This window comes from Musca domestica, unplaced genomic scaffold (genome assembly GCF_030504385.1).
Source record: "Musca domestica strain aabys unplaced genomic scaffold, Musca_domestica.polishedcontigs.V.1.1 3, whole genome shotgun sequence".
Lineage (NCBI taxonomy): Eukaryota > Metazoa > Arthropoda > Insecta > Diptera > Muscidae > Musca > Musca domestica.
This window is the reverse complement of record NW_026712299.1, coordinates 5,169,111-5,196,750: the sequence shown is the minus strand read 5'-3', so window position 1 is coordinate 5,196,750 and position 27,640 is coordinate 5,169,111. Positions and strand designations below refer to the sequence as shown.

The following is a 27,640-nucleotide window of genomic DNA, read 5'->3' as shown; positions in this document are numbered from 1 at the left end:
CAATGAATAAAAAAAACAATACAAAAAAAAACACACACACAAATCTTTTTATTTACAATTATTACAAAAAACAAACAATACAAAAAACATTATAAGGGGGCTTGTTATTTGTGGCTTGTTGGGGTTCGAAAATAACAAAAAATATTTAGTTCTCCACAGAAGATGACATCTTGAGACCTGCAACAAGGCAGAAAACCAAATTGACAGACTTACTATCGGATACTCATACGCATAGGCAACTTTTGTCATAAGTTATTACAATATTTAAATGCGAAACTTGAAGAAAAATCTGTTTATAATGTAGCTAAAATCATCAAAACACCGAATATAGGGGGTACCGTTATACGAAGACGTGCACCTGCACAGACAATTTTCTGGCATGGGCTGAAGTATCCATTAAGAATTTCACATGCGAAATTTGAAACGATTACGGTAATTAATGTCGCTAAAATTATCAAAATACCGAATATCGGGGGGTATGGTATATGGGGGCTATACGAAGACGTGGACATACATGGCCCATTTTCTGTTTAATGCTGCAGCATCCATTACGAACTTCAAATAACAAATTTGGAACGATTCCGTTGAATAATGTCGCTAAAATTATCAAAATACCGAATATCGGGGGGTACCATTATATAGGGGCTATACGAAGACGTAGACCTACATAGATTATTTTCTGTCTTAGGCTGTAGTATCCATTACGAACTTCAAATGCCAAATTTGAAACAATTCCTGTGAATAATGTCGCAAAAATCATCAAAATACCGAATATCGGGAGGTACCGTTATATGGGGGCTATATGATTTCTTGTACCTACATGGCCCATTTACGAACTTAACCTGCCTACTGGCAAAATATACATGTGTGCAAAATTTTAGCCTTCTATCTCAATTTGTTCGAAGATAGCGTGATTACAACAGACAGATAGACGAACAGACAGACAGACACACAGACAGACAGACGGACATGGCTAAATCGTCTTAGAATTTTACGCTGATCAAGAATATATATACTTTGTTGGGTCTGACATGAGTATTTCGAGGAGTTACAAACGGAATGACAAAATTAATATAACCTCCATAAAATGGTGGAGGGTATAATAATGGTGGCGCCCAACGTGCCGTAGGAATAACGGAGATACAAAAATAAGGGCTCACAATTTTTTTCAAATCCTGAAACAAATAAAATAACAGTGGCGCCCAACGTTAATTGCTAGAAAAAAAAACTAGTAAAAAAATATCGGTCGGTTTTTCCGAAAGATGTATACCCTTTATAAGAATATTGGGATGTGTGAAATTTTAAGACAATCGGATTCTTACATCACATTTTATAAGACTTATAATTATTCAAAATTTTTACTCTTTGTGGGGAGGTACTTGATGGAGTGGACCGATATTATCCATGTTTGCACCTGACCTAGAACTGACGCAAATATTACGATTTGCAAAGTTGGAGCAAACCCGGATAATCGCTTATCCTTCTGTGCAGATTTTTTTTTTTTTTTTTGTTGTTGAAAATTTCGACCTTTGTGGGGGAGGTACCAGAAGGAGTGGACCAATATATTCCATCTTAACACCAGAACTTGGATTAATATAAATTTTGGGATGTGTGAAATTTCAAGACAATCGGACACTTACATCACTTTTAATGAGAGTTGTAATTATTCAAAATTTTGACCATTTGTGGGGGAGGTACTTGATGGAGTGGACCGATATTGTCCATTTTCACACCTGACCTAGCACTGATGCAAAGTTGGAGTAAACCCGGATTATCGCTTCTCTTTCTGTGCAGAAAAAAAAATATATTTTGTTTTGAAAATTTCGACCTTGTGTGGGGGAGGCACTAGAAGGAGTGGACCAATATATTCCATCTTAACACCAGAACTTGGGTTAATATAAATTTTGGGATGTGTGAAATTTCAAGACTATCGGACTATTACATCACATTTTATGAGAGTTGTTATTATTCAAAATTTTGACCATTTGTGGGGGAGGTACTTGATGGAGTGGACCGATATGCTCCATTTTTACACCTGACCTAGCACTGATGCAAATATTAGGATATGCAAAGTTAGAGCAAAATCGGATTATCGTTTCTCTTTCTGTGCAAAAAAATATATATTTTTTGAAAATTTCGACCATTTGTGGGGGAGGTAGCAGAACGAGTGGAACGATATATTTAATCTTAACACCAGACCTTGGGTTAATGTAAATTTTGGGATGTGTGAATTTTGAAGACAATCGGACTCATACAGCACATTTTATAAGAGTTGTAATTATTCAAAATTTTGACCATTTGTGGGGGAGGTATTTGATGGAGTGGACCGATATTGCCCAACTCCGAACTCGGTCTATGTTTGACAATAATATCTAATAATAATATCAATAATCAAATCGAATACTCCCTTCGAGAGTTATCGTGTGCACCAGCTAGCCAGCCAGACAGACGAACGGACGGACATCACTAGATTGACTCGAAAATGTCCTGAAACGGATTTGGTCCAAAGAGACCTAGGGTCTAAAACTGTAATTTCGACTAGGCACGTTTTGACCGTATCAAATGATATATACCCTCTGTAGCCATATGGCTGAGGGTATAATAACGGAAAAACAAAAATAAGGGCTGACAATTATAACAGTGGCACCCAACGTTAATTCCTAAAAAAAAACAAAAAATCAAAAGTCGGGCGGGGCAGACAGTATCATGTATCATGTAGGATACCCTACACCGCTATGTATATTTAGTAGAACTCCCGTAACAAAAGAATTTATTTGAAGTAGATCGTATCACCTATCAATTTCAGGCTTTAGAGCAGTTATAATTTGGTTTCAGAGGGAACTAAAATATGGGAGACATTTCCAACCCTGAATCAATTTTCACTAAATTTGACGAAGACACCCTAATCTTTTGTAACATTTAACATTGCTATAGAGTGCATGATATCACCATTACAGGGTGAGATAAAAAAACTGCAACAAAGTCAAACGCCATAAGTTTTACATTTTTTTTTAATTTTTTTGAATGAAAACAAAAATGTCGGAAATAGCATTAAATTTTAGAATAAGTTTAGATTTGTTCGAATTGGTCACCTTTGACATGAATTATGGCCTTCAAACGGCCAATGAAAAACGTCACACGCTGCCCGAATGTTGCTCTGCGGTATTTTCGGCCCATTGCCGGCGAAGCGCTTGCTTGAGGTGATCGACACTTTGGTATTTTTTTGATGCCAACGTTGATTTCCAAAATACTCCGGACACAATGGTCCAGCGGATTGGTATCCGGAGATTTTGATGGCAATTGTTCGATAGAGATGAAGCGAGGAACCTCATTTTATAACCATTCTTGGGTGGTCGAATGCTGAGTGCGATGGTCTGAGACCTGTTGGAATGTCCAAGGTCTGCGGTCAAAATGTTTGCGTGTCCAAGGCTTCAATACACCCTCCAGAATATTTTCGCGATAATATTCGGCATTTATTCTGATGTCACGGTCGATTAATACGACCGGAGAGCGACCATCGGCTTTCATACACCCTCCAGAATACTTTCGCGATAATATTCGGCATTTATTCTGATGCCACGGTCGATTAATACAAGCGGAGAGCGACCATCGGCTGTTATGGCGGCCCACACCATCACCATGGCCTCACTCAAGCCCTTGAGTTCTGGTGGCCAACCGAAGGTGCACATTTTCAGCTGACCTCTTTGGCAAGTAAACACTATAATTTTGTTTTTTTTTTTACAAACTGCTCTGCTGGACAACGAATGTTTTCTCATCGGAGATCGGAGAAAACCAATTTCGGCAGTTCACCAAGCGAAGCAACTCTTTATCTCTTTTGAGTCTATTTTCTTTCTGTTACGGTGTAAGTTCTTGCAATTTTTTGGTATATCAATGGCTTTACCCCGAGCTCATTTTGCAATATTTGCCGAATGGAATATTTTTAGGCCACTGCGACGCGGGTTTCGAAGAAGTCGATTCTTTACCTTTCGAACCATTTCTGCTGATGTTGATGTTTTCTTCCGTCCATTTCCTTGACGCCGGACTACGCTACCACGGTAACGAGCTATGGTATGAGACACAAAAGATTTCTTCACATTTAAATTCTAGAGTCCTCTAACGATAGCCACCTGTGGTTTTCCAGCCAAATATAAAGAAATCACACTATCACGCTTAGATTCCATCACGAATAACTTTTTTTCTGGAAAATTCCCACCAAAATGCTATTGTACCCTTGTAAAAAAATGCTATTGTACCCTGGAATAATTTTAACAGCTGTTGGACGAGTGGCTTAGAAATGACAACAGTCTGAAGTTGTTTGCAGTTTTTTCACCCTTATAGCCCCCTTATAAAGGGTTTAATTTGAGAAGCATTTTTCTACGGAGTTTTTTTATATTTTCAAGTCCCTTCGAAATGGTGGAGGGTATTAAAAGTTCTGCTACTTTTTTACTTGTTAATTTTTTTTATTAAGACCACCCTTCATATATACAATTTATATACAATCATAAAACGTTCGACATAACAAAAATATGTTTATACATTTTTAACCTCTACTTCAAAATATTATCCAATAAGTGGCCCACCCCTTACTTCGATCCTGGCGGCTTCAAATTCGGCTTGATTCTCAACAACTGTTTGTGTTGCCCCAGAATGTGTTCAATGTGATTGCATTCCCTCAGTTCTCCCTTGAATTCATCCAAAGTCTGATACAGAATTGGATACAATTGTGGCAATATACCATGATCCAGGGTTGGGAATAAGTGATGCAGAGCATGATCACCGAAGTGAGTCAATACCAAGAATTGTGATTTTTTCAAATCCCCACGATCAATAATGGTATCCACCTGGAAAAGACCCCAATCACGATCTTCACGATTGGCATCACCTTCATGATAGATGGCAGGATCGTGATGGGCAGCATTCAGACCAATAACGCAGAAGGCAAAACTGGCAATTGCTGTCATATACAACCATTGACGCAAACACAACACCAAGGGCCAATCCGAACCCAAGTAGATGGATAGGGGTATGGTCAGGGGTATCAGATCATGCCAGTACATAATGTTCGTGTGAGTCAGGGAGTAGTAAATTCTGAAAAAAAATGGAAGAAATATTCAATTTTATTTATCAAAGCGGAAATTTGTGGTACTCTCACCTTGTAGCCATCTGCAAAAAGAACGCAATGGCATAGGCAAACGGCTCCGTAATCCACGATACATAACGCATCATCATACTTTTAATGTGGGGATTGGGTATCCAACACAGCAACGGTTCAAACATCGATAATTCCAAATCCAAATATGAATTCGGATAGATGTGATGTGACATGGCATGCGAGACACGCCATGAACAGAAATTCAACATCGACAAGTTGAAGGTGTACATACGCCAGTTATCACGCCGATGGAAGTAATTGTGAGCGGTAACGCAGGTCCATACCAAAGCCGTGCCGGCCAAGGCCAAAAACAACAGGCTATTGAGTCGGGCACTGGCAATGGCAAAAAGGAAAATCGATACAAGCAGGCCAAGATGAATGAGCTGAAAGAAGAAAAAAATCGAAATTTGAAAACAGATTTGAATATAGCTGTCATATACAGGGTAAGATGAAAAAACTGCAACCAACTTCAGACTGCTGTCACTTCTAAGCCACTCGTCCGATAGCTGTTAAATATAATACGGATACTCCATTCGAGGGTTATCGTGTGTATCAACCATACAGACGGACAGACATCGTCTCCAAAGGTCCTGAAACGGATTTGGTCCAAACCACCTAGGGTCTAAAACCTTTTTTTCGATGAGGCACGTTTTAGCCGTATCAAATGATATATACTCTCTCTCTCTAACCACATGGCTAAGGGTATAAAAAGTATCGTACAAAAAAAAAAGTTCGTATATGACCCATGTCGGTCCACGTTTTTATATAGCCCATATATGACGATACCTTCCAATATTCTGTATTTTTATGATTTTAGAAAACTAATGGGTCAAAATTGTTTCAAATTGTGTACTTAAAGTTCTTAATGGGTGCTACAGCCTATGACAAAAAAATCGTGTATGCAGATCCACGCCTTCGTATAGCTCCCATATAACGATACCACTCAATATTCGGTATTTTGATGATTTTTGCGACATTATCCACCGGATTTGTTTCAAATTTCGTAGTGAGTACTACAGCTTATGTAAAAAATACTTATGGAGGAACACGTCTTCATACAGGGTAAAATAATTCCAGTCATAGCTCATTATATTGTTTACAAGCATACAAAGCGGGCATTTTGGTGAGAATTTTCCAGAAAAAAAGTTATTCGTGATGGCCAAGTCAAGCGTGATAGTGTGATTTCTTTATATTTGGCTGGAAAATCAAAAGTGGCTATCGTTAGAGTACTCCAGCATTTAAATGTGAATAAATCTTTTGTGTCTCATAACATCGCTTGTTACCGTGACACTGGTAGCGTAGCCCGACGTCAAGGAAGTGGACGAAAGGAAACATCAACATCAGCAGAAATGGTTCGAAAAGTAAAGAAGCGACTTGATCGAAACCCGTGACGCAGTGCCCGAAAAATGGCTCGTGAGCTGAACATATCGCAATATACCATTCGGCACATTTTGAAAAATGAGCTCGGGGTAAAGCTATTAAAATTCCAAAGAGTGTAAGAACTTACATCGCAACAGAAAGAAAATAGACTCAAAAGAGCTAAAGAGTTGCTTCGAACTGCCGAAAATGGTGAACTGAGGAATTTGGTTTACTCCGATCTCCGATGAGAAAACATTCGTTGCCCAGCAGTTTGTAAACAAACAAAATGATCGTTTTTACTTGCCAAAGAGGTCAGCTGAAAATGTGCACTTTCGGTTGGCCACCAGAACTCAAGCGCCGGCCATAATGATGGTGTGGGCCGCCATAACAGCCGATGGTCACTCTCGCTCGTATTTATCGTCCGTAGCATCAGAATAAATGCCGAATATTGTAGCGATAATATCTGGAAGGTGTATTAAAGCCTTGGGCACGCAAACATTTTGGCCGCGGACCTTGGATATTCCAACAGGACTCAACACCATCGCACTCGACGCATGCCATCCAAGAATGGTTACAAAATGAGGTTCCTCGCTTCATTTCCAGCGCACAATAGCCAGCAAAATCACCGGATACCAATCCGTAGGACTATTGTGTCTGGAGTATTTTAGAAATCAAGGTTGGCACAAAAAATACCAAAATGTCGATCACCTCAAACAAGCTCTTCGCCGGGAATGGGCCAAAATACCGCAGAGCAGCATTCGGGCTGCGTGTGACGCTTTCATTGGCCGTTTGAAGGCCATAATTCATGCCAAAGGTGACCAATTCGAACAAATCTAAACTTATTCTTAAATTTGATGCTATTTCCAACAAGTTTTGCTTTCACTCAATAAAATTCAAAAATAAAAAAGTAAAAAATTATGGCGTTTGACTTTGTTTGCAGTTTTTTTATCTCACCCTGTATTTCCCTCTAATTGGATGTAAACGATTGACAAGACACGTTTGCAAATCAAGTTGAATTTTAGACCAACGGACAAGTGGCGACTAAAATACAGTCCATACACTATAGAATTTCTTTGTATCTTAAAAATGTGAGCGCCTAAAAGTATGCCATAAAATTTCAGAAGGTTAATGTGGAAAAATCACTTCAAATATGACTCCAGCATTGGCAAATGTAAGTTGCTAGTAGTAAAATATCGATGGTTGACCCATTCGAGAGTCAGTCCCGATATGATGACGATAAGGCTAGGTCTTTGCAAATTCGTACAAAAAAGGTACGAAAAGTACAAAAATGTAATACTTTGTATTGGACAAAATACAAAAAATCCAATACTCTGTATTGGATTCTGAAATTTTGAATGAGAGTCACCGATAGAGTGCAGTATATAGATGTACCAAAGGGAAATTTGGAAATTTGAACTTTAAAGTTACCAAAAGTTCTAAAATGGTACTAAACTTCGAAAAATAGTACCATTCGGTATTATGCGAACGGATAGAGCTAAAAACTTGAAATTTGGTATGATAATCAAGGTTGGAAAGTAAGTTTGATATATTATGAAAGTGGTTTTGGAAATTTGTACTAAATGCGCGAACTGTACTAAATGGTACTAAATTTTGAACAGTTTGTTCTTGGATGAACGGATGAAACTGGAAATTTTGTATTGGGATCCCTGTTGGGGATAGGTTTATGATAAAGAGGTGGTTTTAGAACAAGTGTACGAAAAGTACGAACTAGTACTATATTTGGTACAATTTAATATTGAAATCTGAAATTTGGTATTGGGATTGCGTGCTGGATAGATGTATCAAGGGGTTTTCGAATTTTAAGGATATAAGAACTTTAAGGTTAGGAAAAGTTCTAAAATGGTACTAAACTTCTAAAATGGTACCATTTGGTATTATGCGAACGGATAGAGCTAAAAACTTGAAATTTGATATGAGAATCAAAGTTGGAAAGTAAATTTTCATATATTATGAAGGTAGTGTTGGAAATGTGTACAAATTGTGCAAAGTGTACTAAATGGTACTAAATTTGGTACAGTTTTGTATGGGGTGAATAGAAGGAGCTGGAATTTTGAAATTTTGTATTGGGATTCCTTATGGTGGTAGGTGTGTGATAAAGAGTAGGTTTCGGAAATATGTGCTACAAATGCACGAAAAGTACGAAATAGTACTATATTTGGTGCAATTTCGTATAAGGTGAACAGATAGCTCTCGAAATCTGCAATTTGTTATTAGGATCGCTGCTTATATATAGCCTGGACAAATGGAGGTGGTTTAGGAAATGTGTACTATAATTGTACGAAAAGTACTAATAGTACTAAATTTGGCATTGAGCGAAGAAAAAGAGTTTAAATCCCGATATTTATTATATATGTGAATGTTGGCATCTGCAATTGAGGTATGAAGGTTGTTTGAGAAATGTGTCCAAAATTTGTACCATAACTACTAAATGGTACTAAATTCGGTATTGGCAGAAGTGATAGAGAAAAAACCCTGAAATTTGATATTGAGATCCCTGTTGATGTCTGGAATTTGAGACGTGGATGGTGGATTTGGAAATGTGAACTATAATTTTACGAACGGTACTAAATAGTGCCATATTCGGTACAATTTGGTATTGGGTGAAGAGATAGTGCTTGAAATATGACATTTGGTAATAGGGACGCTATTCATGTGTTGACTGGGCAAATGGAGGTGTTTTCAAAAATTCGTCCTAAATTTGTACAAAAAGTACTAAATGTTACTAAATTTGATATTGGGTTGAGGGATAGAGATAAAATTCTGAAATTTAATACTAAGTTCTCTGTTGATGCCTAGAATTGAGACGTGGATGGTGGATTTGGAAATGTGAACTATAATTGTACAAACAGTACTTAATAGTACTATATTTGGTAAAATTTGGTATTAAGTGAACAGAAATCTTAAATTTGGTATTAGCGTCGCAGTTTATTTGTAACTTGGACATATAGAGGTGGTTTTCAAAGTGTCTACTATAATTGTACGAAAATTACCTAATGGTACTAAATTGGGTATTGGTTAAAGAAATAGAGCTAAAATCCCGGACTTTTGATTTAGACGTCACTGTTGGTATCTGGAATTTAGATATGGAGGTGGTTTTGGAAATGTGTACTATAAATGTACAAACAGTAGTTAATGGTACTAAATTTGGTATTGACAAAGACACAAAATTCTGAAATTTGATATTCAGATCTCTGTCGGTGTCTGGAATTGAGTTCTGAAGGTGAATATGGAAATGTGTACTAAAAGTGCACGAAAAGTACTAAATAGTACTTTATTTGGAACAATTTGGTATTGATGAAAGGATAGTGCTTAAAATCTGAAATTAGGTATTAGGGGTACTGTTCATGTGTAGACTGGACAAATGGAGGGAGTTTCGGAAATGTGTCTTATAATTGCAAGAAAAGTACTAAATGGTACTAAATTTAGTATTGGGTGAAGTAATATAGATACAATTCTGAAATTTGATATTAAGTTCTCTGTTGGTGTCTGAAATTGAGATATGGGGGTGGGTTTGGAAATGTGAACTATAATTATTCCAAAAGTACAGTAGTAAATGGTACTATATTTGGTACATTTTGGTATTAAGTGAACAGACAGTGCTTAAAATCTGGAATTGGGTATTAGAGTAGCTGTTCATGTACAGCCTGGAGTTATGTGGTTGTATTCGGAAATGTGTATTATGATTGTGCGAAAAGTACTGAATGGTACTAAATGTGGTATTGGGTAAAGAAATGGAGCTAAAATCCCGAACTTTTGATTTAGACGTCACTGTTGGTATCTGGAATTGAGATATGGAGGTGGTTTTGGAAATGCGTCCAATATTTGTAGGAAAAGTACAAAATGTTACTACATTTGGCGTTGAGTTAAGGGATAAGGAATAGCACTATATTGGGTACAATTTCGTATGGGGAGAACAGATAGTGCTCGAATTCTAAAATTCTCAAATTTGATATTGAGATCTCTGTTGGTATCTGGAATTGAGATTTGGTACATTTTTGCGAATGGGTACTAAAATTATATGAAAAGTACTATGTAGTACTAAATTTGGTATCAGATGAAGGGATAGAGCTGGAATCCCGAAATTTGATATTGAGGTTATTCTTGGTATATGGTGGTGGTTTTGCAAATGCGTACCATAATTGCTCGATAAGTACTTAATGGTACTATTTTTGGATAACTCTTGGTGTCTAGAATTATAATAAATAATAAATGTCATTAAATTTGGTATTGGGTGAGTGGATAGAGCTGAAATTCTGAAATTTATCATTGAGATCATTGTTGGTAACATATGGAGACGTTGAAATAGTTTTGGACAGAAAAATTGGATGTGTGTCTATTGTGCAATGGTTTCCCGAATATCCTCTTAAATAATCTTGAAACATTAAATTTTATGGACCTTATTTTCAGTTCAAGTAAAGATTCCATTCATTTTTCTGACAGATTTTTTTTGAGCCTCTTAAAAATTGACCTTTTGTGAGTAGATTAGATTGCAAAATCTGGGGAGCGCCTAAAAGTATTCTTTAAAATGCTACAGATAATTGTAGAAAAAATCACCTTACATATGACTCTAACATGATGTGTAATCTAGCATTTGCCGATACTTTCGTCGTTATTATAAAATTACTACAGGGGGGGCAAAAAAAAATTCCATGGAAATATTTATTAGGTTTCTGACGCACTTTTTACGGCATTAAATACATGTCGCTTCTCGGTATCAAATCATGTCAATTATCGCCGGCATAATAAAATATTTGTTACGTATTTGTTTGTTAACAAACAAATAAATAAAGAATGGCAACCTTTTTGAACTACTCTTATCAGCGGTACTGTAGCAATAAAAATTAATTTTGAAAAATATGAACAATTTTTCTAATCTGATGGATGTTTTTGGTCGCACGCATCGTTATGCAATTTATGAGATTTTTTTTTCGAACTCCTCCTGTCTCAAGAGACCCATTGCAGTCATCATTTTAGAATCTATCAAAATGCAAATTTTCCACAAGGTTTGTGTAATTATTTAACGTTGAAAAGAGCATGAATTTCGTTATTTAAAAAGGGGTTAAGGTTTGTGTGCGTGTGTGTGTGTGGAGGGGGGTAATGATCCCCTTCGGATGGAACCCCATTTGCCGATTTTTTTTAACGTAGAAATCATTTTGAAAACTGCTTCTACTTCCTTAAAATAGGGTCTCTTATGGGATGTTATGAAATCTTTTATTTTTTGAGAACCTGCAGGGTACCGACAGAAAACCAGAAAAAGGTTTTTTCAAATAAACTAAACAGCTGTTTCAAACCGAAAATCTAGGGATAGAAGAGGGCATGTAGGAAAAGTTTAATCCGAAGAGAATCTCTATAAATGTGACCTTTGCAAAGATCAAGCTCAATTAAGATGGCCCAGTTTCTCAGGCTATGAACAGCAACTGGGCTATTTTAATTGATCATCTCTACAAAAATATTTTCTTTTTTTGTTTTTCATTCTTCGATTTCATTTGAACTGCTTCAACCACAGATATGGCAAAATAATCAAAAAACAAAACAAAAATAAAACTTAAGGTCGGCCGGGCCAAACTTTTAATTCTCTCCATCTTAGGGTAAAGGAAACATTAGAACCCATTGTGTCCCACAAATACCAATTTGTCGCAAAATCATCAAAATATTTAATATCGGGAGGTACCGCTATATGGGGCTATAAAAATATTTCGGCAATGGAGCTAGAACCCATCAGGACACAAAAATATCAATTTTTAGACAAATCCGTAAAAATAGGTTGCAAAAATCATCAAAATACCGAATATCTGAAAGTACCGTTATATGGGAGCTATACCAGAACATGAATCTATACATACAATGTTTTGCCACCAATACCAATTTTTAGATAAATCCGTGAAAATTTTTGAAAAAAAACCATCAAAATACCGCATATTCTGAGGTACCATTTTATGAGGGCTATACCAAATCGTGGACCTATAGATGCAATGTTTTGCCACCGAAGCTAGAACCCATTATGACCAACAAATACCAATTTTTAGACAAATCCGTGAAAAAATGTGGCAAAAATCATCAAAAAAACCGAATATCGGAAGGTACCGTTATATGGCGACTACACCAAAACGTGGACGGATATATCTATATTCATTTATTCATTTTCAATACCAATCATCCTAGACACAATACAAATTATTCTGCAAAATTTTGATGGGTGGCCTATATCGTGATTTCAAAAGAAAGGCGGAAAGACAGACGGACATCGTTAAATCGACTTCGAATTTTATGCTGATTATGAATATATGTACCTTATGGGGTCTACGAGGAATATTTAGGGATGTTACACACGGAAAGACAAAGTTAATATACCCTGCCCTCCATGATGGAGGGTGTAACAAGTAAAATAGTATCAGTCGATTTTGCCGACAAATTTATACTCTCAGCCTCGAGTTATGATTATTCGAACTGTTGACCATTTATGGGGTAGATTCCGAAGCAGTTGAACAATATTGATCAATTCGTATGTGACATAAGACTGATACAAATACTACAACGTGTCAGATTTGAGATATATTCGAGATACTTTATATGAGATATGAGCAATTTTTTAGAAATATGCCTGACGTAACAAATATACCGAACCGAAGTATTCCATTTTCATACATCATCTAATACAGATAAAAATAAAAATATTGGTATGTGTAAAATTTGAAGGAAATCGAACATTTACATCCAATTTTATGCGAAATCATAAATTTCGAAAAATTGTAGGGTGAAAAAAAAAATGTCGGAAATAGCATCACATTTTAGAATAAGTTTAGATTTGTTCGAATTGGTCACCTTTGGCACGAATTATAGCCTACAAACGGCCAATGAAACCGTCACACGCTGCCCGAATGTTGCTCTGCGGTATTTTGGCTCATTCCCGGCGAAGCGCTTGCTTGAGGTGATCGATACTTTGGTATTTTGGAGTGCCGACCTTGCTTTTCAAAATACTCCAGACACAATAGTCCAACGGATTGGTATCCGTAGATTTTTGTGGCAACTGTGCTCTGGAAATGAAGCGAGGAACTTCATTTTGTAACCATTCTTGGGTGGCGCGTGCTGAGTGCGATGGGGCTGAGCCCTGTTGGAATGACCAAGGTCTGCGGCCAAAATGTTTGCGTGTCCAAGGCTTTATTACACGCTCCAGATTATTTTCGCGATAGTATTCGGCCTTTATTCTGATGCCACGGCCGATTAATCCTAGCGGAGAGCGCCTATCGGCTATTATGGCGGCCCACACCATCACCATGGCCTCACTCAAGCGCCTTGAGTTCTGGTAGCCAACCGAAGGTGTACATTTTCAGCTGACCTCTTTGGCAAGTGAACACGATCATTTTGATTGTTTACAAACTGCTGGACAACGATTGTTTTCTCATCGGAGATCGGAGAAAACCAAATTCGGCAGTTCACCACTTTCGGCCAAGCGAAGCAACTCTTTAGCTCTTTTGAGTCTATTTTCTTTCTGTTGTGGTGTAAGTTCTTCCACTTTTTGGAATTTCAATGGCTTTACCCCGAGCTCATTTTTTAATATTTGCCGAATGGATTATTGCAATATGTTCAGCACACGAGCCATTTTTCGGCCACAGAGACACGGGTTTCGATCAAGTCGCTTTCGTTATTTTTCGAACCATTCCTGCTGATGTTGGTGTTTTCTTCCGTCCACTTCCTTGACGTCGGGCTACGCTACCAGTATCACAGTACCGAACGATGGTACGAGACACAAAAGATTTACCCACATTTAAATGCTGGAGTTCTCTTACGATAGCCACTTGTGGGTTTCCAGCCAAATATAAAGAAATCACACTATCACGCTTGAATTTCTTAAAGAAGTACTAACTGGCTTTTTTATACCTCCTTTCTAACCACTTTACCTCTGGGAGAGAAATGTCTATATATGGGCTCGGGTCGGTATTGCCCATCTTCGCAGCTGACATATCACTGATAAAAATATTGGGATTTGGGAAACATTGCATTTGACCAAAATTGGATGATTCGTTCTTTTCGTGGGGCAGGTCCCAGAAATAAAGTGGACCTATGTTGTCCATCTCCGAACTCGATCTAAGTTTGGTAATAATATTACAATGTACCAAGTTTGTAGCAGATCGGATACTCCCTTTGAGAGTTATCGTGAGCACAGGCCAAACAGACAGACAGACGGACGGACGCACGAGCACCTATAGATCGACTCCAAATGTCCTGATTTGGAATGGGTCCAAAGAGACATAGGGTCTAAAACCGTTATTTCCATGAGGCACGTTTTGACCGTGTCACTTGATATATATCCTCTCAAGCCATATGGCTAAGGGTATAAAATCGAGTTCGAATAATTCTAACATAACTTAATCGTAAAATCTATTTTCTGAAAACCCCTTACGTTTGGAACTTGGTCAAATGTTAAAACCTGTAAAAATAGAGATTCAGTTGAAAAATACCGAATACCGGCTACCGATTTCAAAAGTATCAAGTTACAGGCATTTTGGCTGGAAAATATGTCCAGGGTTTTGAACATTTGGAAAAAACCTTAAATCAGGATATGACGGTTATACCACCAGACCTATATAAAAAGTTTTTTGCAAGGAGAAATTCTATTTAATGAGCACCCGAATATCAAATTACAGCTGCTGCCGTAATAAACCTTTAAATGCCGTGCGTAAGGTACCATTCTATACAATATATGCCCAAACGAAAGACAGGACCAATACCATTTTGGATTACCAATCTTCCTAGACACAATAAAAAATATGGTGCCAAATTTTAGAAATCTACACCATATACTGTGGGCTCTGTCCTTATTTCAACAGAAAGTAAGATGTCGGTTTTTCCGGACTTCATTAAATGGATTTCGAATTTTGTGGTAATCAAGAATATATGTACTATATGGGGTCTCCGACGAATATATCGAGGCATTGCAAACGGAATAACAAATTGACCACCAATCAAGCTTTCATATTTTTTTTATACCCTCCACCATTTTGCCAGTAGTAAGGATAAATTCGTAAATGGGCCATGTCGGTCCACGTTTTCGTATAGCATAACACTCCCGATATTCGGTATTTTGATGATTTTAGCGACATTATTTTCCGGAATTGTTTCAAATTTCGTATTTAAAGTTCGTAAGAAGTACTACAATCTATGACAAAAAATTTGGTATGCAGGTCCACGTCTGCGTATAGCCCCCATATAACGATATCTCCCTTTATTCAGTATTTTAATAACTTTAGCGACATTATTAACCGGAATTTCGTATTTGTGATTCGTAATGGGTACTGCAACCTATGACAGAAAATTGTCTATACCGGTACACGTTTCCGTATAGTGTTTTCTTTTAAGCGGCATTTTTTTCGGATTTTTTTTTGAAAATTTTCAATTTCCTTTCCAAATGGTAGGGGGTATTAAGAGTTCGATCCGAGGGAACTAAACAGCTTTTCCATTTTTTTTTTTTTTGAAATTTTTAAAACTTACATCACTCCTCTGTTTAGGTGAATTGTCAATGGTTTTCAATTTCTCCGCCACACGTCGCTTCAAAGTTTTATAAAAACCATTCTCATGCATTGTCAATGTATAAATTCTCGGTTTGACTGCATCACGGACTTTATATTTTTCAATCATTTTACTGGGTGCCGAAGTCAAATGATGAGCCTCAAATGCTTCGGTAATGTCCGTGCCGCGAGTTTCTCTTATCCAAAATTCGCCGCCAGGATGTTTTTCAATAAAATCGGTAAAATCATAAATTCCATCATTGATACGCCACAATCCTTCGGCTTCGTCGTCCACACGTTTGCCTTTCAACCAACTGGAATAATGATTTCAAAAAAGCACAGCATTTTAAAAACATATCATTTGCTAAGCCTTTGTTTAGCCTTTGTTTACTACCTTTCAACTGTAACTAATTTTGAATTCCGATAGGTGGGAAATTTTGTGGCAATGCCACATTTTTTCCATTCTTCAATCACCATTATGAGATGAAATTTGAAAAAAAAAATGCAGAAAACTAACCGATGAATTAGCCTCGAGTAGAACTTGAACTGAACACGAAAGGGAATTGAACCAAACTGCGGGCGAACTTGAAATCTGTTATTTAAAATAGAAATTCATCTTTCCTTTTTAGCATTATCTTATCTGTCGGCTATAGCTGGCAGTCTTTTGCTGCTGACTTTTAACTTCTGACAATAACAATAAAATATATATTTACAAATATCTCCAATTATGTATGTCCGGAATGTATTCATTTACATTGCATTCGGCTATAAATCAACATCGTCATGTTTATTTGTACATACATGTATGTAGTGCATGCATTACAACTTGTCACTCAAACCCACAACGGATAGTTGTTAGAAAACGCAATTTATATTTAATACACACAGTCGACTCCGGATTTATGCAAAACTGAAGATGCCCAGAAAATCATGAAAATCAAAAAAAAAAATCTTCAACAAAAAATTCTATATCAAAACCAGTAAAGAAAGTCTTAAAGTCGGACGGGGCCGACTTTATTATACCCTACACCACTTTGTTAATCTAGTAGAGCGTTACGGAGTGCATATTACGACTGTGGGTAACAAATATAACAAATCGGATGAACAATATATATGGGAGCTATAGCTATATCTGAACCGATCTTCACCAAATTTGACATACTACCTTCTAGACTCAATTCGGTCGTAAGTGCCAAATTTCAAACCATTTGGGCAAATATAAGACGTTTGATGCACAATAAAAGGTAAATCGGACGAAGTTATATATGGGAGCTATATCCAAATCAGAACCGATCTTGATAAAATTTGGCAAAGATATTTCTGAGCTGTATTTCATACATTTCCCTGAATGTCGTTGTTACGGAGTGCATATTACGGCTGTAGGTAACAAATATAACAAATCGGATGAACAATATATATGCCAGCTATAGCTATATCTGAACCGATCTTCACCAAATTTGGCACACTACCTTCTAGACTCAATTCGGTTGTAAGTGCCAAATTTCATCCCATTTGGGCAAATATTAGACGTTTGATGAACAATAAAAGGTAAATCGGACGAAGTTATATATGGGAGATATATCGAAATCCGAAACCGATCTCAATAAAATTTAGCAAAGGTATTTCTGAGCTGTATTTGATATATTTCCCCAATTATTGTTGTTACATGGTGCATATTACGGCTACGGAGGACAAATACAACAAATCGGATGAACAATATATATGGGAGCTATAGCTATATCTGAACCGATTTCGATAAAATTTGGCATACTTATTTTCAGGTGCAATCTGATCGTACGTGCAAAATTCCATACTATTCGTGCTGATATTACACGTTTGGTGCACAAGAAAAGGCAAATCGGACGAATATATATATGGGAGCTATATCTAATTTTTTACCGATTATCTCCAATTTCAATAGGGTTCGTCCTTGGGCCAAACAAATGATTTGTGTAAAATTTCATCTGGATCGGGTAATAAATGCGAACTGTACTTTGTTCACAAAAATACATGGACAGACGGACGGACGGACATGCATAAATCGACTCAGAATGTGATTCTATGCAGATCATCAAAAGAACTATGGTTCTACCTCGTTTCCTTTTGCCTGTTACAAACAAATGCACAAAGACATAATTCCCTGACCACCACATTTTAAATTATTATAACTCTTATAAAATGTAATGTAAGAATCCGATTCTCTTCAAATTACACTCATCACAATATTTTTATTAACCCAAGTTCTGATGTGAAGATGAAATATATTGGTCCATTCCTTCTCATACCTCTCCCACAAAGGGTCAAAATTTTGAATATTTATGAAGCTCATAAAACACGAAATTAACTTCTGATTCCATTCAGACTTGGTACATCTCAATATTTCCATCAACACAAGATCTGTTATAAAGATGGTAGAGATCGGACCATTCCTTCTGGTACCTCCCCCACAAAGGGTTTAAGTTTTGATTAACCAAATAGATTATAAAATACGAAATAGGCATCCAGTTCTCCTCACATTTCACACATCACAATATTTTTATTAATCCAAGGTCTAGTGTGAAAATGGAATATAACGGTCCACTCCTTCTGGTACCTCCTCAACAAAGGGTCAAAAATTTGAATATCCAAGAAGCTCATAAAACTCAAAATTACATCCGATTCCATTTAGACTTGGTACATCTCAATATCTCTATTAAGATGGTGGAGATGGGCCAATTTCTTCTGGTACCTCCCTCACATAGATGTCAAATTTTTGAATAACCAAAATGATTATAAAATCAAGAACAAGCATCCGGTTCTCTTCATATTTCACACATCCCATTATTTCTACTAACAACAGTAATATTGTCAAAAAAACACTCTGCATCTTAAATGCAAAGATTCCAGGGAATCTTAATGAGAAAATTAAAAAAAAATGTTGAAGAGGGCAGAACTTTATCTCTATTTTTGTTATTTTGTGATGTCTTCTGTCTTCTATTTTAAGCTCTAATTTCATAATCTGTTTTTTTAATTATCAAAAATTTTAAATTTTATCGCGCAGTGTAATTAAATTTAAGTGGAATCGACTGTATTTATTTTCAACGGTTTGAAAACCCATTCAAATTGCATTTGAATCGCCCCCATTCAAATTGTTGACATGCTTATTATGGGCTTTTGGAAAACAAATTACACGTTAATATATTATTACGGCTACAGAGGGTAGCGTACATATGAAACCATATATAACTAAACAAAATTGGTATTCTCTGGCATAAAATGGGCTATAGATATCCACGTTTGAGTATAACTTCCATAAAACTGCATCACCCGATATTTTGTATTTTAATAATTTGGGCGCCACTATTTAGTAAAGATTTTCCAAGTTCCTTCGAAAGGGTATTAAAAATTCGGACCGGCCGAACTTAGCTTGTTAATATTTAATTGATTAATTTTCTAACAACAACCAATTGGAAAGTTCCTCAGTTAGCCGGTTCATTTAAAACAGATGCCCCCCTTTGGTTCATCCGACTTGCGCTTATCATTGTCTTGCCGTTCATTATTTGTAAGTCAAGGCATTGTTTATTTTTGAACGCCGTTTCTTATCGGACGAAGAATTATAAAATCACAACAAATGATCACTTATTGAGCGAATGAAATGAAATATTTTATTTTCAAATACAGCTAACATTCGGAAATGCAACTCATTTGTGATAACAGCGAAGCACTTAAAAGTAGTGATTTAAAATCTAAAAAGAAAAATTGCCATTTTCTGAGATACTTGATGGGATGCAAACTAAATCGCTAAGAAGCTTAAGGTGATATACAGTAAAAGCGGCGTTAAGTTCCGATGAACTTTTTATACCCTCCGCAATGTGAAAACTTACACATATCTGTCTGGTGCGGGAGTATCCGATTTGGTCCAAACTTGGTACATCGTAATACTTTTATCAAACTTAGATCGAGTTCGGAGATTAACAATATCAGTCCACTCCTTCTGGTACGACCCCCCAAATTGTCAAAAAAAAATATTTTACTGCAATGAAAGAGAAAGGTTTATCCGATTTTGCTTCAACTTTGCGAATCTCAATATTTTCCTCAGTGCTAGGTCAGGTGCGAAAATGGACAATATCGGTCCACTCCATCAAGTACCTCTCCACAAAGGTTCCAAATTTTGAATAATTATAGCTTTTATAAAATATGATGTAGGAGACCGATTATTTTCAAATTACACAAATCGCAATATTTTTATTAACCCATGGCCTGGTGTAATGATGGAATATATCGGTCCATTACTTCTGGTACCTGGCCCACAAAGGGTAAAAATATTCGAGAAGTTCATTCAGACTTGACATATCTCAATATTTCTATCAACACAAGATCTGTTATAAAGATGGTAGAGATCGATTCATTTCTTCTGGTGTCTCCGCGACAAAGGGTCAAAGTTTTGAATAACCGAAACGATTATAAAAATCCGAATTAACCATCCGGTTCCCTTCATATTTCACACATCCCATTATTTCTACTAAAACAAAATTTGCTGTGAAGATGGGATATATCGGTCCTCTCCTTCTAGCACCTCACCCCAAAGGGTCAAAGTTTTGAATATCCAACGCGAATTTAACATCCAATTCCATTCAGACTTGGCATATCTCAATATTTCTATCAACACAAGATTTCTTATAAAGATGGTAGAGATCGGAACATTTCTTCTGGTTCCTCCCCCACAAAGGGTCAAAGTTTTAAATAACAAAACGATTATAAAATCACAAATGCCATTATTTCTGCTAACACAAGATCTGCTGAGAAGATGATATATATCTGCGAACCCCTTTGATACCCACCCACAAAAGGGTCACAATTTTCTACAGCGATTTTTTACAACTCCCTACATCTATCTATTTCAAAATCGGATTATCCTTTCTACTTCTATGAGGAAAATTTTTATTATTATAATTATACCCTCCACCAAAGTATGGAGGGTACATAAAGTTTATCATTCCGTTTGTAACACCTCGAAATATAAATTTTAGACCCCACAAAGTATATATATTATTGATCAGCATAAAATTCTATGTCGATTTAGCGATGTCCGTCCCTCTGTGAAAATCACTATAGCTTCCGAACGATGTGAAGTAGGTTGATAAAATTTTACTCAAATGTATATTATGTCTGCAGGACTTTTGGTATTGAAAATAGTTCATGTAGGTCCACGTTTTGGTATAGCCCTCTAATGGTACCTACCTATATTCGGCATTTTGATAATTTTAGCGACATTATTCACCGGAATTCTTTCAAATTTGTTATTTGATGTTCGAAATGGATACTAGAGCCTAAGACAGAAAATTCTCTGTGCAGGTCCACGTCTTCGCATAGCCCCCATATAACTGTACCTCCCGATATTCGGTACTTTGTTGATTTTAGCGATTTTATTCACCGGAATTCTTTCAAATTTTCAGATAGGAGATTGTCTGTGCAGGTTCACGTCTTCGCATAGCCCCCATATAACGGTACCTCCCGATATTCGGTATTTTGATGATTTTAGCTACATTATTCACCGATATTGTAATGGCTTATGACAAAAGTTACGTATGCAGGTCCATGTCGTCGTATAGACCCTAATATAACAGCTACATTCGGTATTGTTAAGATTTTAACAGAATTTTTAACGAATTTTATTGTTTTTGAAAATTGTCAAATTCGTTCCAAATGGTGGAGGGTACAACGTTCGGCCCGGACGAACTTACATCTTTTCTAGTTTTTTTATACCCTACACCACAAGGTGGTCAGGGTATTACGTCTTTGTGCATTTGTTTGTAACAGGCAAAAGAAAACGAGATAGACCCACAGTTCCTTTTGATGATCTGCATAGAATCATATTCTGAGTCGATTCCGTCCGTCCGTCTGTCCATGTATTTTTGTAAACAAAGTACAGTTCGCATTTATTACCCGATCCAAATGAAATTTTGCACAAATCATTTGTTTGGCCCAAGGACGAACCCTATTGAAATTGGAGATAATCGGTCAAAATTTAGATATAGCTCTCATATATATATTCGTCCGATTTGCCTTTTATTGTGCACCAAACGTGTAATATCAGTCCGAATAGTATGGAATTTTGCACATACAACCAGTTTAGGCCTGTAAATAAGTATGCCAAATTTGATCGAAATTGGTTCAGATATAGCTATAGCTCCCATATATATTTTTCATCCGATTTGTTATTTTTGTCCTCCGCAGCCGTAATATGCACTCTGTAACAACAATATTTGGGGAAATATATCAAATGCAGCTCAGAAATACCTTTGCTAAATTTTATCAAGATCGGTTCAGATTTGGATATAGCTCCCATATATAACTTCGTCCGATTTACCTTTTTATTTATTTTATAGCTCCCATATATACTGTTCATCCGATTCAGAGACATATATCAAATACAGCTCAGAAATATCTTTGCCAAATTTTATGGAGATCGGTTCCGATTTGGATATAGCTCCCATATATATTTTTATCCGAATTCAAATTAATTGTGCACCAAATGGGCAATACAAGTCCGAATTTGGGATACAAATGCTTCGGCATATTTAGTCCTTTGAACCTTAAATTTATAATTATAATCATAGCGTGTATGATTGAATTCTCCCATAAAAACTTTTAATTGTTATGCGGAGCCCCGCCCGACTTTAAGACTTTCTTTACTGTTTTTTTTCCATATGATGGTGGGTATTCAAAGTTCGGCCCGCCGAACTTACTGCTTTTTTACTTGTTTTTTTTTTTTTTTTTTGTAACCCCCTTAGACTATTTACAGTGGGGCTAAGTTGAAGCTCATGTCTGTACAGAAAAGCATTGGAAGACAGAATTGAAGCTTTAAATCATGAGATACCAGCCGAAATGTATGTGAAAATTGTACTAAGCGGATGGGCCATTTGAGGCGCACTTACGGTCAACATTTGCATGAAATATTCTTCAAACATTAAATTATATGGGTCGAACTATCAATTCAAATAACGATGCCATGCATTTTTCTGAATGTATTGTTATTTTTGAAATACCTTCTCATAGCAGGTCTCACACAAAGTCAAAAACTGCAAAATTAAACATGGGAGCCCCCATGCCCATCGGCAATGCTGTGCAAAAAAAATTTGCATAAAATTTCCATCCATTGAAGGTCCGACATGCCGTCAATTTATATAATTCTATTCAAAAGTGTTTTATCAAATTTCCATTCGTTTGAAACCAACCGACCTGCAGATATCAAGCAAAACGCAAAAAAAAACGAACAACAAATGCAAAATGCCCTCGGGAGAGACTTGCAAAAAATCAGCTATAGCTCTCAAACCTCTTACCTATCGTAAGCAGATTTTCTCAACCATACCAAGGTATTTAGTTGGAAATTTTTAAATAAAGAATTTTAATAAAAAAAACTCCCTTTTCCAGATGGCTAGAAGGCAAACGCCAAGATGATGAAGCCGAAGATCTATGGCGCATTTATGACAATTTATATGATCTCCATGGGTTTATCAACCATCATCCAGGTGGTAAATTTTGGTTGCAACAAACCAAGGGAATGGACATAACCGAAGCCTTCGAAACGCATCACATTAGGGCAGTGCCTCAGGCCCTGTTGGATAAGTATTTCGTGCGTAAAGCTTCAAAGCCAAGAAACTATATTTTGACATTGGAGGAAAATGGATTTTATCGTACGCTTAAGAGGCGTGTTGGGGCACAGCTAGATGAGATGGACTATAGCCCCCGGCGAAGGACGTATGTAAGTTAACATGTGGCTCCTGTATTTCATTTTTTATACCCTTATTTTGTAACCAATCTTGGGTGGCGCGTGCTCAGTGCGATGGTGTTGAGTCCTGTTGGAATGTGCAAGGTCTACGGCCAAAATGCTTGCGTATCCAAGGCTTTAGTACACCCTCCAGAATATTTTCGCGATAATATTCAGCATTTATTCTGATGCTACGATCGATTAATACGAGCGGAGAGCGATCATGGGCTGTTATGGCGGCCCACACCATCACCATGACCGGCGCTTGAGTTCTGGTGGCCAACCGAAGGTGCATATTTTCAGCTGACCTCTTTGGCAAGTAAACACCATCATTTTGTTTATTTATAAACTGCTGGACAACGAAGGTTTTCTCACCGGAGAAACCCAAATTCAGCAGTTTACCACTTTCGACAGGTCACCAAGCAAAGCAACTCTTTAGCTCTTTTGAGTCTATTTTCTTTCTGTTGCGGTGTAAGTTCTTGCACTTTTTGGAATTTCAATGGCTTTACCCCGAGCTCGGGTAATTTTTAATATTTGCCGAATGGAATAATGCGATATGTTCAGCTCACGAGCCAATTTTCGGCCACTACGACGCGGGTTTCGATCAAGTCGCTTCTTTACTTTTCGCACCATTTCTGTTGACGTTGCTTTTTTCTTCCACCCACTTCCTTGACGTCGGGCTACGCTACCAGTATCACCGACCGAGTGACGAGCGAGACACAAAATATTTATTCACATTTAAATGCTGCAGTGCTCTAACAATAGCCACTTGTGGTTTTCCAGCCAAATATAAAGAAATCACACTATCATGCTTGAATTCCATCACGAATAACTTTTTTTCTGGAAAATTCTCATCAAAATGCTTTTGTACGCTTGTAAACAATATAATGAGCTGTCACTGGAATAATTCTAACAGCTGTCGGACGAGTAGCTTAGAAATGACAGCAGTCTGAATTTGGTTGCAGTTTTTTTTTCATTTCGCACAAAAAAAACACATTTTTGGGTTAAAGCCGTACACTATGGGAGTTTATGCAAAATTCCCCTCCATTTTAGAACGATGACGTCAAAGAGAAAAATATTCTTCACCAAATTTCAGTATCAGTCGCCAAAGTATATAATTCTCTATTTCAATTCTATATCAAGAAAATATTTGCATTAATGTTACCAAAAAAACGTGAAGGTAATTTCTAATTTATTTAATGAATTTTTCCTCGGACTTTTTTCGAGTTGATGCATGAACGCGATATAAAACTTCGTTTTAGACAGAAAGTATCAAAGGAAGAATTATTCTACACAAAATTTCACTATAAGTCTCAGAATAAACTATATATCTAGGTTTAATAGTTTTTAAGAAAATCACATTCGAAATGTAAAGATTACAAGTGAAAATGATGGGTTTACGTTTTTAACTGCTAATTTTACACGTTTCCATTCTGAGTTAAAATCTCCCTTTATACTTCGTTTTTTGTGAAAAGTGTTACAAGAAGAAATATTCTAGACCTGATTTCATTGTGAGTCTTCGAACAAAAGACATTTGTATACCTAATATGTACCACAGAAAAAATCTATCAATTTTGGTATATTAAAACCTATTTTATTTTCGAAAAATTTGGCACATTTTTCGAATCCCCTGCAAATTTTCCTAAAATGCCTCAATACAACAGGCAATATGAGATGTGGGAAATTTCAAGCGGATTCGATAACACCAAGGAATTCAGCCGTCATACTATGGGGTACCTATGAAAGGTCCCTTTTTATAGAAAATTTCTGGGAGATATTTTACCTCTCGTAAATGATAAAGGTGTGCTACTTTTCTCTTATACAAACTCACTCTGTTTTTGCTTTCAGCTCTACCACTTGGCCCTTCTCGCTGCCAGTGTGATATTATCTCTAATTTCAACACGCCTGGACAGTATGCTAGTGGAGGCATTAACTGGCCTACTTATAGTTTGGCAAGCCGTGGCAGCTCACAATTATTTCCATCAACGTGACAACTGGCAAATGTATAGCTTCAATTTGACCCTAATGAATTTTGCCGATTGGCGTATATCTCATGCGCTGTCGCATCATATCTATACGAATTCTTTATATGATTTGGAAATGACCCTTCCCGAACCATATCTATGTTGGATACCCAGTAAGGAGGTGGCAACTAAGACATGGCGCATTATTTCCATATTTCTTCAACCCGTGGTTTATGCTCTGCTATTTTTTGCCAGCTTTTCACAAAGGTAAGAAAATAAGTTTTAAAGATCTTGAATCAGAAAACTGAAATTTCATCTAATTTCAGGGTATTCCGATCGATTGTAAACAAAAACGAACTCTATTGGCATGACATAATTGGCTTCAGCTTACCGGCCCTAATGTGGTTGTGTTCTCCATTATCAGCGGCCGAGGTGCTCCTTAAATGGTGCCGTATTATAATGTTTGCCAGTTTTATTTTCAGTTTAATTAGTTTCAATGGCGCCCATCATGTCTCAGATAATTATCATGATGGAGATGCCTTGCCTTCACAACTCGATTGGGGTCTCTATCAATTGACAACGATCACAGATCGCAGCGACATTAAGGGCAATCACTTTTGGGCTCTAACACATTTCGGAGATCACATTTTGCATCATTTTTTCCCAACCCTGGATCATGGTATGCTGTCGCAATTGTATCCGATTCTGCAGAGTACTCTGGAAGAGGTCAATGGTTCTGAACCGAGAGAGCTTTCATTTGTGCAGCACATAATCGAACAAAATAAACAGCTGCTAAGAATGGAACCGAATCCGCGGGGACATTTTTAAGAGGAAAATATTAAAAAAAAAATAAAGGAAACAATTATTTGGAACCGGATCGAACTTTTAATGCCAACCACCACTTGGAACGAATTTGACAATTCTCAAAACAAAAAATCCGTTAAAAAATCTGTTAAAATTTAAAAAATACCGAATTTAGCCGTTATATTAGGGTCTATACGACGACATGGACCTGTCTCATCAGAATCATAAAAATACCGGATATAGGGAGGTGCTCTTATATGGGGCTTTACCAAAACGTGCACCTGCAAAGACAATTTTCTGTCATAGGCTGTAGTATCCATTACCAACTTCAAATACCAAATTTGAAGCAATTCCGCTAAATAATGTCGCTAAAATCAACAAAATACCGAATATCGAGGGGTACCGCTATATGGGGGCTATGCGAAGACGTGGACCTGCACAGACAATCTTCTGTCACAGGCTGTTGTACCAATTACGAAGTTTAAATACGAAATTTGAAATAATTCCGGTAAAAAATTGCCCTAAAATCATCAAAATACCGGATATCGGGGGTACCGTTAAATGGGGGCTATACTATATAGTGGAGACAATTCTCCTACTCAAAAGGAACTCCTTGTGTGGATTAACAGACAAGTACATTGAAAAATGTCGCTAATATCATCAAAATGCCGAATATCGGAAGGTACCGTTAAATAGGGGCTACACGATAAGGTGGACCTATTTAGAAAATTCTCTTCCAGGGGGTTAAGTATTTAGGAGGAACTCCTTGTGTAGATTTTCAGACAAGTCCATTGAGAAATGTGACTAAAATCATCAAAATACCGAATATCGGGAGGTATCGTTATATGGGGGCTACACGATATCGTGGACCTATATAGATAATTCTCTTCCAGAGGATAATGTACCCACAAAGAACTCTTTGTGTAGAATTTCAGACAATTCCATTGCAAAATTTGGCTAAAATCATGAAAATACCGAATATCGGGAGGTACCTTTATATAGAGGCTATGCGAAGACTTGGACCTGTTATAGGCTGTAGTACCCATTACGAACTCTAAATACATAATTTAAAACAGTTCTGGTG

The 27,640-nt window shown here is 36.9% G+C and overlaps 2 protein-coding genes across 2 annotated transcripts; one reads left to right on the top strand and one right to left on the bottom strand.

The window, feature by feature from the left end:
• Window positions 1–4,460: 4,460 nt before the first annotated feature.
• Window positions 4,461–16,628, bottom strand: LOC101895462 (cytochrome b5-related protein). Its single transcript, XM_005176251.4, has 4 exons — window positions 16,433–16,628; window positions 16,022–16,352; window positions 5,153–5,535; window positions 4,461–5,088 (listed from the first exon to the last, which is right to left on the bottom strand). Exons 1-4 carry the CDS (start codon window positions 16,513–16,515, stop codon window positions 4,584–4,586), a joined length of 1,302 nt encoding a protein of 433 aa, XP_005176308.1. The 5' UTR covers window positions 16,516–16,628; the 3' UTR covers window positions 4,461–4,583.
• A 6,219-nt stretch (window positions 16,629–22,847) lies between these two features.
• On the top strand, window positions 22,848–26,618 carry LOC101899452 (cytochrome b5-related protein). The gene is made up of 4 exons (XM_005176275.4): window positions 22,848–23,393; window positions 23,452–23,782; window positions 25,637–26,019; window positions 26,079–26,618. Exons 1-4 carry the CDS (start codon window positions 23,308–23,310, stop codon window positions 26,578–26,580), a joined length of 1,302 nt encoding a protein of 433 aa, XP_005176332.1. The 5' UTR covers window positions 22,848–23,307; the 3' UTR covers window positions 26,581–26,618.
• The last annotated feature ends 1,022 nt before the right edge of the window (window positions 26,619–27,640 follow it).